The following is an 11,391-nucleotide window of genomic DNA, read 5'->3' on the forward strand; positions in this document are numbered from 1 at the left end:
TATAAACGTCTCTCGAAGAAGCATTTCTTTGCACGAGCCGATTATCAAATTGTGTGGGATCCAACGCGAACATAACTTTCGCACAGCTAACTGTTCATGTAAAATCGCATATATGCTGGTGGAACTAATGCTTAGGGATGTCTCAATCTCACAATAGGTGACATGACGATCTTGCTTAATCATTTCGCACAGCTTCGATATTTTCTGGCACGGATCTTCACGAAACTCGTCAAACTGCGAACTACGACCACGATGGAATTCACTAAACCAGCGATACACGGTGGTTTTTGATGGAGCTTCATCGCCAAAAGTCAAATTAAGTTGATTGATGTACTCTTGTTGTGATAATCCACATCGAAAATCGTAAAAAATCATCGCACGCAAATGTTCACGATTCAGTTCCATTTTTTGTCGAGACGAAACTTTTAACTAAATATAAAATAAACAAATAGCGTCCGTGCGAGAAAATAATCTAAGTACGTATTTTCTATGGTACGTATAGCGTCAAAAATGTCAAACTTTACAATGGAACCGTCAGATGGACTCACATGACAACAGTGTTGCCAATTCCCGAAATATAAATAGTTACCCTCGTATATGTGCCTTCATCACATTTCTGTTAAATACAATTCCGTTACTGTAAAACCAGAAATTCAACAAAGGGATTTTCACAATAACCGATTAATACCATTAACTAAATTTTGCAGAGATTGGTACAAATAATAATCGGACGAGGCAAGATGTGGTCTATACATGCATCAAAAGTGTCTTATGTCTTTCAATGTTTGCAAAGCCATTAAAAATGTTTGTGGTGAAGCATTCTTGCGATGGAAAACAACTTGAAACTACTCTTTCGCCAACTTACAAAAAATATACAGAAATAAAAACAATTTAAGCTTGTGAAGAAATAATGAAACAATAGCTATTTAGTCACTTTTATCAACAACGTTATGCTAAATATTTATAAGAAAAATAATCAGCGTATAGTAAATATTTTAAATTTTAAATGTTGTTGATGAAAAGTTTTTACCATATTAAAGTATATATTTTTATTACAACTAGGGTGTCCTAAAGTTTATTTAACTTATGAATTAAATTTCAAACATTTATTTAAAAATGTATTTATTTAAATGTTTGATGTTTAAAAATCCATTCAGCATATTGTTTAGTGTTATTCGATTATGAATTCTATATAGAAGATTAAATATATCAATATATATGTATATATAGCGATGAAAGATATTTTGATCTTATAGTATGTAGAACAAGTTAAGAAAAAATGACACAAGATAAAACTAAAAATGTATTATTTTAATGAACTAAAATTTGTTGAAACTTCAATTATAAACTGTTTCATTAATCTTTTAATGCCTATTTAAAATTATTTTTGATCGCAAATCCTGACATATCAATGTAAAAAATGCACAATATATAAGAAGTAACATCATCGATATATTTAATTATGTATATTCATATAGTATTCATGTATTTCCTCTGTATTTATATATTTCAGTACACAAATGGGCTTTAAATATTCTATGTACATCTAGATTCTTCTGTAACTTTTCAACTTCATTTTTGTTCTAGTACATACTTTTCATACTTCAAACATGTACAATATTATCTGCAACAGTATTATTACCCATTCCATACATATTTTTATCAAATGTACATGCTATTATACATCATTTTTTTTAGTAACCTCTAGGAACCATTATATTAATATTGGTATATACAAATTAAATATGCCTAAGGGTGTTGGATAACTAGTTACATTTTACATTGCCTGCCATTATATGAACTTTGTAAATTACCTTATCCTGATAACTTTGTTGATATTACACTTCTAGAATATATTGTAATCTTTATTCATAGTTTAATTTTTGTTACGAACTTTGAGTAATATATAATATAGTAACAGATGTTTACTGGGATTAATATATATTCATAAATTCAATTTGTCGAGTCAGATTCACTATAATTTGATTATTTCGTCGATTACCAATAAAAAAACTAGTGTTCTGTTATATTTTTCGGAATTTAAGATATTAAATTAACAACAAAGTGAAAACATAACCATAAAATTAGCTAAAAATAAACACAACTAGATATAGAATGTAGTAATGCGCATGCGCAGAACGAATCGAAATAGTTTGTTTTAATTGTCAACACATTTAAATTCAAATATTGAGTAGAGTTTAGGATAGTATTAAAGTATTAACATATCAGAATGTTTCTTATCTAACTATTTTTCTTTTATTTCCAGATTGGCTCAGTCCGTTAAAATAATGATTGCCGTAGCAATTTTCTTCACCTACGCCCTCCAATTCTACGTACCCATGGAAATCATCTGGAAAGCGCTGAAGAACAATTTCAGCGCAGACAAACAGAACTTTGCCAATTACACGATCAGAATCGTTCTGGTCATCTTAACCGTGGTCCTCGCGATCCTCATCCCCAACCTTGGCGCATTCATCTCCCTCGTGGGCGCCGTCTGCCTCTCTATGTTAGGTCTCATTTTCCCCGCCACCATCGATCTAATCACCTTCTACGAGAATCCCGGATTGGGCCGTTTCAACTGGAGGCTGTACAAGAACATCTTCCTCATCGTTTTCGGTTTGGTCGGGTTCGTGACTGGCACCTACGTCAGCATCATCGAAATCATCGAATCGTATTGACGAACTTAATAGACTGGCGTTGTTCGGAAGTCACCCGCGGGGAGTCGTATCGACCAGCGATTTAAAATCGTGGCTGAAACCCCCGGTAAACTCGATTATATATATCCGCTCCTACGGGAACGTGGTTCTACGACTCCCTGTCTGCAAACGTTTGTCGGATTTGATCAGTACGCGAGCTAACACGATCGAGTCTCGATTGGACGGCAGTAGGTATAGAACTGATCAAATTTGATTAACCGCTAAATGAACACACCTTCAAACCAAACCATCGGAAACAGAGCATAGCAACATAATCTCCATGCCAAAAAGTATCCAAAGTGACGTTTAGATAACGCTATGCGTCTCATAAATTAGGAGCAGCTTTAGACTACAAGATCGTAGTTTGATCTGTGATTTATTTTCAAGTAGAACAATTTTCATAGCTGTTACAGTTTCTTTTTTACAATGTGACATTCAACACAGAGTAACGTTCATCTCAAAGAACATCGCCATCTTCAATGATTATTTCATATAATTTATTAATTAAAAAAACACTGAAACGTCAAGGCAAATTAGTTTTAAACCTAGTATTATTATCCGTAGGTTAGATGACCAGCAATACGCATCATCAAGTCGGATTTGCTTTGACAGTTTTTGACAACCGGCAATCAATCGCAAAGAAAAAAAATTGGCGATGTTGTCTCCGTTTCATTTTTGCATCTAACGTAGTGAGAATTTCATCGGCCATAATTTATATCTATTTGATGTGATTGTGATTTTTCTAGGTTTAGGCGTTTCTACATAAGCTCGGATCGTGATGACTCAACTATTGGTTTCCACAGACTAAAAGTGTTTTTATTATATCATACTAATTTCTTTTATTAAGCTGAAAATATATATTAGTAGCACCAGTATTATTAGAACTAAGGAAACCAATTGTTGAGGCGTTACGATTTAAACGGAATTGGTTCCAAAGGAACTATGTATGACATGGTGCCTTATTGCACGGCCTTGATGATTGGTGTGATGGACATTTTCGGATATGTTCCTTAAAAAAAGCGCTATAGCACACAGAAATCGAAGCACAAACACTCATCCCCCGCTTTGTTGATAATTTATACCAAGTGTTGATATTTAAACTCGGGTCAATTGAAAAAATGACAATAAAATAGTTTTTTTCATAGAATGATAAAAATTCATAGTTCGAATAAAAGTTTCTGTGTGTGCTTCAGCCAAAAATCAAGTTCCATTGGCTTAGCTGCGTTTATTTTTATCAAAAATTACCGCCAAGCCAACACAATGGACAGAAACAGGGTTCATTTTCAACATCTTTCTCGTCATAATACATTTCTTTACATTAAAATGTATTTATTATTATTATTATACACAATCATCAGATGAAACATTTTGAACATGGATCCTAACATAGAATAAGTATTGGGGAGTGACTTTTTTGTATCGCTAGTAAAAGTTTACTAGTTCTAGTTTCTTAAAAATATTTTTTAAAATAAAAAACTGTTTTCAATTGTATGCTTTTCATTTCTAAACCCATAATCAAGTAGTAGTGCCCTTAGCAAAATTAATCAGCTATAATTTTTGAGGCATATGACATGGTATTTTTTAAAATTAATTACATCTTTCATTAGGTATGCTTAGTACAATCTTAGTTTATTATTACTGTACTGTTGTACTTGTATCAATACACAAGCAAGACGAGTATGGGATCAATTCATCAGTGTGTATTTCCCAGATAAAAATAATACTAATCTACTGTTAGAATCGATATGGTGAAGGTGCCAGTGCAATTAAAACACTGGTTCCAACTGAGCCGCTCTATGTTTATACTTTACAAGCAATTCTATTAATGCCACGAAATACAGAAAATCTTTCTTTTCTTTTTAATTGTTCTGTAATTAAAGCAACAACATCGAATAAATCAAGATGGCGGGGTAATCCCTGGGGGCTTTAGCAAGAGTATGTGCCGTAACGTCCATACAATTTTATATTTCAAGGCAACTATTCTAACATTAATTTATGCAACTGTATATACATGAGGCATGGTGACCAAATTAGTCGCCCCCACCCCATTATGTATTATGTATATATCCAACCCTACTTAAGCTAATGTTAAGAATACACTTATATATATTTTCAGGGAGCTATCATAATTAAACCTAGTGAAAATCGTATTATAAAATTTATTAAAAAATAAAGTATACACTTATTATTGCAATAATTCACAATTCGTCATATACTCTTATAATAAACAATTTTTTCTCATTTTTATAATATTTTATTACAAAAATTAATAAATATAACAAAACAAAATAGTTTCAGATACCGGAACTCTTATCAATATACTATCACTATTAACAGCAGTCTTTCAGGGTGTACCAAATGTTTTAACTAAACAGTTGGGTTTGTTTTAACACATGCCTTTCGTAAAAGGAAGAACACACATATAGTTAAAGTACCGGTTGAAACTCCTATTAATACATAGCTTATTATGTGTGCCAATTTCACTTTATCAAAATATTGGTTTTGTACCATATCGACGTATTTCTGAGGTAAATCGGCTCCCTAAGATAAATAAACAATTTTATATTAAATAATAATTACACAAATCTTATATTATACCTCCTCTAACCAAAGAAACGGGAACACCACCTCCGTCATATTTTGGGGAGTTATACTAGACAGAAGAGATTCCTTTTTCAAAACACAGTTTAACTGCATTCGCTTTCTTGCTTTCAATGGAGTTCCCGTGTTCTAAATTATTCAAATGAACACATAGGAAGGTATATGATATCCTAAATTTGTTAAGAACAAAATATTATACAAATCAATCTTACCGGTTCTAGAAGAAGATATATTCCATGTGATTCTTTATCTGGTGAAAGACCATCTACCATTTCTAGATAACTATTATCAGCGTTTAAAAAATGTGGTTGAGCAACTAATATAGGCGACCCTGTAAAATATGTTTATATATTTATATATATTTTTAATGTAACGGTTTCACAAAAATATACCTATGCATGGTTTAAAATCTACAACTCCGTTTAAGTAACAATTTTCTTCATTATTTATATCTCTAGTTGACTTAGTACAAAAGCAATCATTTTCAGGATTATTGGTTGATGATTTAAATATTGTGTCTGGGGCTTCGTAGCGATAGGCTTGTAAGCCGTTGTATGAGTCTCTATTGCCTTTATATTCTAATTGAACGCTTCTAAAATAAATAAATAAGTATTAGTATTGATATTAAAAAAATTAAAAAGTTAATAATTTTTCTTAACATTTGTCTTGCACACCTTGTATATTAGATGTCAAATTATATTTTGGCGGCATATTAGCTACATAACCTTAATTGCGGTGATAAAGTAAATATCGAAGAAGTCATAATGCCGCCTAAAAAGAAAGATTCTAAAGTTGAAAATAACGAAATATCTAACCATAAGTCACCTAAACCAAAGAAAAGTGCACCTAAACCCACTGAAGAACCTTCCACAAGAGTATTAAGGACAAGAAAACCAGTGGAAGTAGTAGATAAAGAAATTGTACCTAAGCCAATACCAAAAGCTAAGCAGAATAAAACCAATGAACAAAAAATATCAAAACCTGAACCGAAGCCAGCTAGCCGAGGAAGAAAAACCAAACAGCAAACTGAAGATGAAAATGAGCCAGCAGTGAAGCGTCTTAAAAGCAGTGATGATTCTGGGGTTGAAAATAACGAAGTTGATTCCAAGAGTTCCATCTATGACTTTACAGTCAAAGACATTTCCGGCAAAAATGTTTCTTTGACGAAATACAAAGGTCATGTTTGTATTATAGTCAATGTAGCATCTCGGTGTGGTCACACATCATCCAATTACAAGGAATTTGTAGAATTATATGACAAGTATAATAAAGAAAAAGGCTTAAGAATTCTGGCTTTTCCTTGTAATCAATTTGGTAAGCAAGAACCAGGGGACAATGAGAAAATATGTGAGTTTGCAAAGAAAAAAAATGTGAAGTTTGACATGTTTGAGAAAATTGAAGTAAATGGAAAAAATGCAAATCCATTATGGAAATACTTGAAAGCAAACAAGCAAGGACCAAAAGGAGAAAATATTGATTGGAATTTTACAAAATTCTTAATTGACCAAAAAGGACAAGTAGTGGAAAGGTTTAAACCATCAGTGAAACCACTCGCTTTGCTGAAAGATTTGGAAAAAATTTGGTAAACTGTATCCTTTGATGAGTTTTCAGTTATCTTATCTAATTTTTAAATGAATTAAGTTTAATCTTGAATTTTGTATCTGATATAAGGTTTTCTTTCTTTTAAATTTGGTGTGGTATTCTAATAGTTGACTTTTGTTTTAACTTAAAAAGTGTTTGTATGAAAATAACATTTAAAATTATCTTCAAATTTATTTAATAAAAATAAAAAATTAATTAGTTCTTTATTTGGTAGTTAGGCTAGTATGATACATAACCTCAAAAAAAAGCTTCAGGATGTCTATAATTGACCTCTGAACTATACGTCTAAACGTACGTTTATAATACGAATCGTTAATGATTTTACCAGCATTTCGGCTTGTTCGAAACACGGTTAAACAACTCGGTTACTTAGTAACGGCAGCTTCATCAACTTTCGTGATGACAAATCCAGAGAATTATAAAGAGGCAAAATCTATTTACGAGTTTTCAGCCAAAGATATTAAGGGCAACATTGTTTCATTAGAGAAATACAAGGGACATGTTTGTATTATTGTGAATGTCGCTTCACAGTGTGGTTATACAAAAAATAATTACGCGGAGTTGGTTGACCTGTACGATGAGTATGCAGAATCTAAAGGGCTGCGAATTTTAGGTAAATAATATACACTCACATACATTTTACATGTACATTTTAATTTTAGCTTTTCCATGTAATCAATTTGGTGGCCAAGAATCAGGAAGTAATGAGGAAATTTGTCAATTTGTGGCACAGAGAAATGTGAAATTTGACATGTTTGATAAAATCGATGTTAATGGAAGTAATTCTCATCCTTTGTATCAATATTTAAAGCACAAGCAAGGAGGAATATTGGGAAACTTTGTAAAGTGGAATTTCACAAAATTTATTATTGACAAAAATGGACAGCCTGTTGAAAGACATGGACCAAGCACTAATCCTAAAGATTTGGTAAAGAATCTTGAAAAATATTGGTAACTTTCTTCATATACAATTGTCTTAAATATATATTAATTAGCCAGGTTTGGATTATAACTAATTTAAATGTTAGCTATATAGTAAACAGTGTCTTGTATTAATAATAAACTCTAAATGGTTTAATTTAATTTTTATAAATAATTATAGATTTTATTCAGTTATTAAGTAATATAGTTTGCTTTGTAAAATTTGGTGATTACATACCTGCATATATCAGTATTATATACATAGATATTTTCATTCTCTTCAATTTGTGGTTTATATATTGTTGAATCAGTGCCTTTAATTGCCGCACAGCTTTCATTATTGATGGATGTTCTAGTCCCCCAAATATTTAATGAAGTTCCATCTATGGAGAGGGTTCCGGAGCTCCATCTTATTATTTGTCCCAGTTGATTTATGTCAGTTTGACCTCTGTTTATTGTAAACCGACCATCAGGACTGTATTTTGCATAGTTTTGGGTTTTCTAAAAAATTATTTAATAGAAATTTGTGTGTTAATATTTTTTTAGAGTAGATATGGGAAATATTCATACTAAAAATTAGCAGATAAATTTTAGGATCTGGCAAATACCATGGAACCATATTATTTGAGGTACAATTTCCATTACTGTCTTGTATAGAAAACTTACATAATTGAAAACGGTGAACCTCAAGTAATCGTTGCCATCACCTTCATCGATATGTTCTATATTTCGCAAATCTGCGGTCATGCTGATCATTTTCGTTCTTACAAAATTACAAGCAACTCCAAGATCTGTATCATTGGCATAAGCAAAATTTAAACCATCAAAAAGGAACTTCTTAACCTGAACGCTGATAAATATTTCGGGTTTCAAGTCTGGTTTATAGAGCTTTTCTAAACAACCTGCCAATGCTAACCTCTCAATATTGTTTGATAATTGTAGGGATGCCTGAAAATATTTGTTCAGCAATATGATAGATTTTACTATTAAATATATTTATTTTACTAGTAGAATGGGATTTATAATGGTGATTTCGTCAGTATCGAGAGTTTCAGAGGAATTATCAAATTCAAAAATCATGTTTCGATTGTAGTTAACACTATCCTCTTCATCGTCATCGTATCGAAGATTCTCCTTCTTGATGTACAATCTACAATAAAGAGATAAATAGAAAATATATTTTTATGTTATAGTAATGCTAGTTATCTAACGCATATTATATATATATATATATATATGAGAATATTTGTTACAAATTTGATAAACAAAATACTTACTTATAAATGTAGGGTTTACTTTCGTTTAAGATCGGTTTTTCATTATTGTATAATATACCATCAATGTTAATAGGTTCGAAAAATCGAACCACAAAACTAACAGGAAACGGAAGCTCTAGAAACCGATCCCATTGGTCGGTGTCTTTTATCAGAGCAGTTTGCTGGAACACAAATTATTAACTATTTACAATGTCTTAAAATTAACTACACAATTTCAAGAAAGTTTGATTTTAGAAAAATAACTTATTTTACAGCAGTGCTTATAATTTGATTAATTTAGTTAATTTTCCTGCAAAATTAAAATAACTTATAAAGTGACGTATTTAAAAAATAATTTAATTCATAATATATTCAGGCTTCCACTGCCATTGAGAACATTTTAATTAATTGAAAGCCGACAGATATAGCATAAATTAATGTTGTAGCATATACAGTTTTTATTTTTTATTCATCTGTACTTACGCTGATGATTTGTGAGCGTATTATTTTCTGAACTCCCCAAAAGGTAAATAGGAAGGATCCCCCAAAAAATAAAGCTGCCAGTACTGCCCAGCATACCGTACATTTTAAAGAGCAAATCAAATTCATATTCAATTGTTTTGTTCGTTGCGGCTGTTTAGATTGACGTTCTGATCGAGTAGCAATTGAAGGACTAAACAAAATTCTGCACCTGCAAAGAATTATCTTTATCGAGATACCTCTTAGAGATATAAATTTATCAGCGATTTATTTGTTTCTATAAAGAATGTGTTTAGATAGGTGAAGCCTTCTATATTTTGACTGTCTCAATAGAAATGATGTTATTGTTCATACACACTATCCGTGCTTTTCTTTATTAATAATTCTGTTCTTCATATATAATTTTGTGGTATATATTACAAGTTAATCTTGATATTGTAATGAAATTAATTATCAAACTGAGATTTTATTAAAACCATGATAGATATTAAAATATGTGATGACAATATGGCGGATGCGAGGGTCGCATATTTTATGTTAATAGAATATTAATGGTTCTTATGAGTCAACATTTTAATTATATTTATTAGATTCAAAGGGTTTAAATATTACTGTTATCAAAACCTTATAAACTTATTATTTTAAAATAATGCCTATGACCTATCTAATTAGACAATATATAACATATAATTCAAATGTTTTATCTGCAGATTACGTATCGTATTTGATAATGAAATATATTCCATTATTATCCCGTGGGCGTAATCAATTATTTCTCATCTATTTGTCTAATTTTGACGTCTAATCTTCTCTAGAGATAATTGATAGTTTTGTTGGGTTGTTATTTCATTAAATGAAGAGGCAATTGTAAACTCAATGTCTGTTCAAGGAAAGAAATAATAAGCAGGCTTTTTTAATGATTGGGCTTTTTTAGTTAGAACGTTAGTGGATACATTTAATTGATTTATGTTAATTCTTTAATGATAGTAAGCGTTTCAATTAACACACTTAGCCGATAATCATATTTAATAGATACTATTTACAACGCCACTACGCAGTTGACATTAACAGTTTTGTGAAACACCTAGTAAAAGAAATATAGTCGTTCCAATACAACAGCCAATGCACGTCATCGACATTTAAAATGCAACGTTGCCACAACAAATTTAAGTTTTCGTTTATTTTGACTCCGACAACAAAATACTAATGTAAATAAAATAATGAAAGAAAAGTAATGCTATGAAATATAATTTATTTTAACATTATAGTACAATGCATATTTGTTGAAGCACTTAAACGACAGTTAATTAAACAGCAACAATAGTTTGTAGATTAGAATTGTTCACAGAAATCGAATTTTATAGACCTATAGTAATGCTAATTAGTAAAATGAGGAAGGAAAATGCTACGAGTTTAGATGGGATTTTATGTTTTCATAAACTGAATTGGGCAATAGGTTCGACGGTGTTGATGACGTGCATTGGGTGTGCATATATAATAGAAGGTGTATATCAAACAAAGCTTCACTCCATGCGCTAAAAGATTATGTATTTTCAGATGCTGATATTATGATAGCAATTTTTTTGAACCCTTTATTATCTACAACAATCTCTTCACTGATTCTGCTACTCATGTCCTTGGTTATTAATTTTAATCCAAAAGGTTAGAAACTGGCCTAGGTACAAACTTCTTTCTGTGAGTGATTATATAATACATAACAATAACAGTATATCAAAAATTTTATTGTAATGACTTGTGAATCTATAAACACTTTTGAAATAAAATTAAAACGTAGCTTTAGCACTCAAAAAAATATATATATTCAGAGCACAATC

The 11,391-nt window shown here is 30.9% G+C and overlaps 4 protein-coding genes across 9 annotated transcripts in view; 3 read left to right on the forward strand and 1 right to left on the reverse strand.

The window, feature by feature from the left end:
- LOC143198605 (proton-coupled amino acid transporter-like protein pathetic) overlaps positions 1-4,184 on the forward strand; it is a 99,592-nt gene extending 95,408 nt beyond the window's left edge. For 5 of the 6 annotated variants that reach the window (XM_076407937.1, XM_076407936.1, XM_076407940.1 and 2 more), the window contains exon 5: positions 2,267-4,184. In XM_076407937.1, the coding sequence (XP_076264052.1) occupies positions 2,267-2,678 (412 nt within the window). In that variant the 3' untranslated portion in view covers positions 2,679-4,184. The remainder of the gene's footprint in view (positions 1-2,266) is intronic. The other variant, XR_013006253.1, reaches the window with a different exon arrangement.
- Positions 4,185-4,830: 646 nt separating this feature from the next.
- LOC143198606 (sensory neuron membrane protein 2) lies at positions 4,831-11,391 on the reverse strand. The gene is made up of 10 exons (XM_076407941.1): positions 11,348-11,391; positions 9,560-9,767; positions 9,098-9,258; positions 8,826-8,970; positions 8,487-8,768; positions 8,059-8,321; positions 5,690-5,889; positions 5,510-5,628; positions 5,295-5,426; positions 4,831-5,237 (listed from the first exon to the last, which is right to left on the reverse strand). The coding sequence occupies exons 2-10, from the start codon at positions 9,683-9,685 to the stop codon at positions 5,064-5,066; spliced, it is 1,602 nt and encodes a 533-aa protein (XP_076264056.1). The 5' UTR covers positions 9,686-9,767; positions 11,348-11,391; the 3' UTR covers positions 4,831-5,063.
- On the forward strand, positions 6,003-7,094 carry LOC143198609 (uncharacterized). The gene has a single exon (XM_076407946.1). The coding sequence runs from the start codon at positions 6,062-6,064 to the stop codon at positions 6,881-6,883; it is 822 nt and encodes a 273-aa protein (XP_076264061.1). The 5' UTR covers positions 6,003-6,061; the 3' UTR covers positions 6,884-7,094.
- LOC143198610 (uncharacterized) lies at positions 7,131-7,977 on the forward strand. The gene is made up of 2 exons (XM_076407947.1): positions 7,131-7,512; positions 7,562-7,977. The coding sequence occupies exons 1-2, from the start codon at positions 7,215-7,217 to the stop codon at positions 7,852-7,854; spliced, it is 591 nt and encodes a 196-aa protein (XP_076264062.1). The 5' UTR covers positions 7,131-7,214; the 3' UTR covers positions 7,855-7,977.

Source organism: Rhynchophorus ferrugineus, unplaced genomic scaffold (genome assembly GCF_030347505.1).
Source record: "Rhynchophorus ferrugineus isolate W39M unplaced genomic scaffold, kcgeb_rfMv2 rfM6, whole genome shotgun sequence".
Taxonomy (NCBI): domain Eukaryota; kingdom Metazoa; phylum Arthropoda; class Insecta; order Coleoptera; family Curculionidae; genus Rhynchophorus; species Rhynchophorus ferrugineus.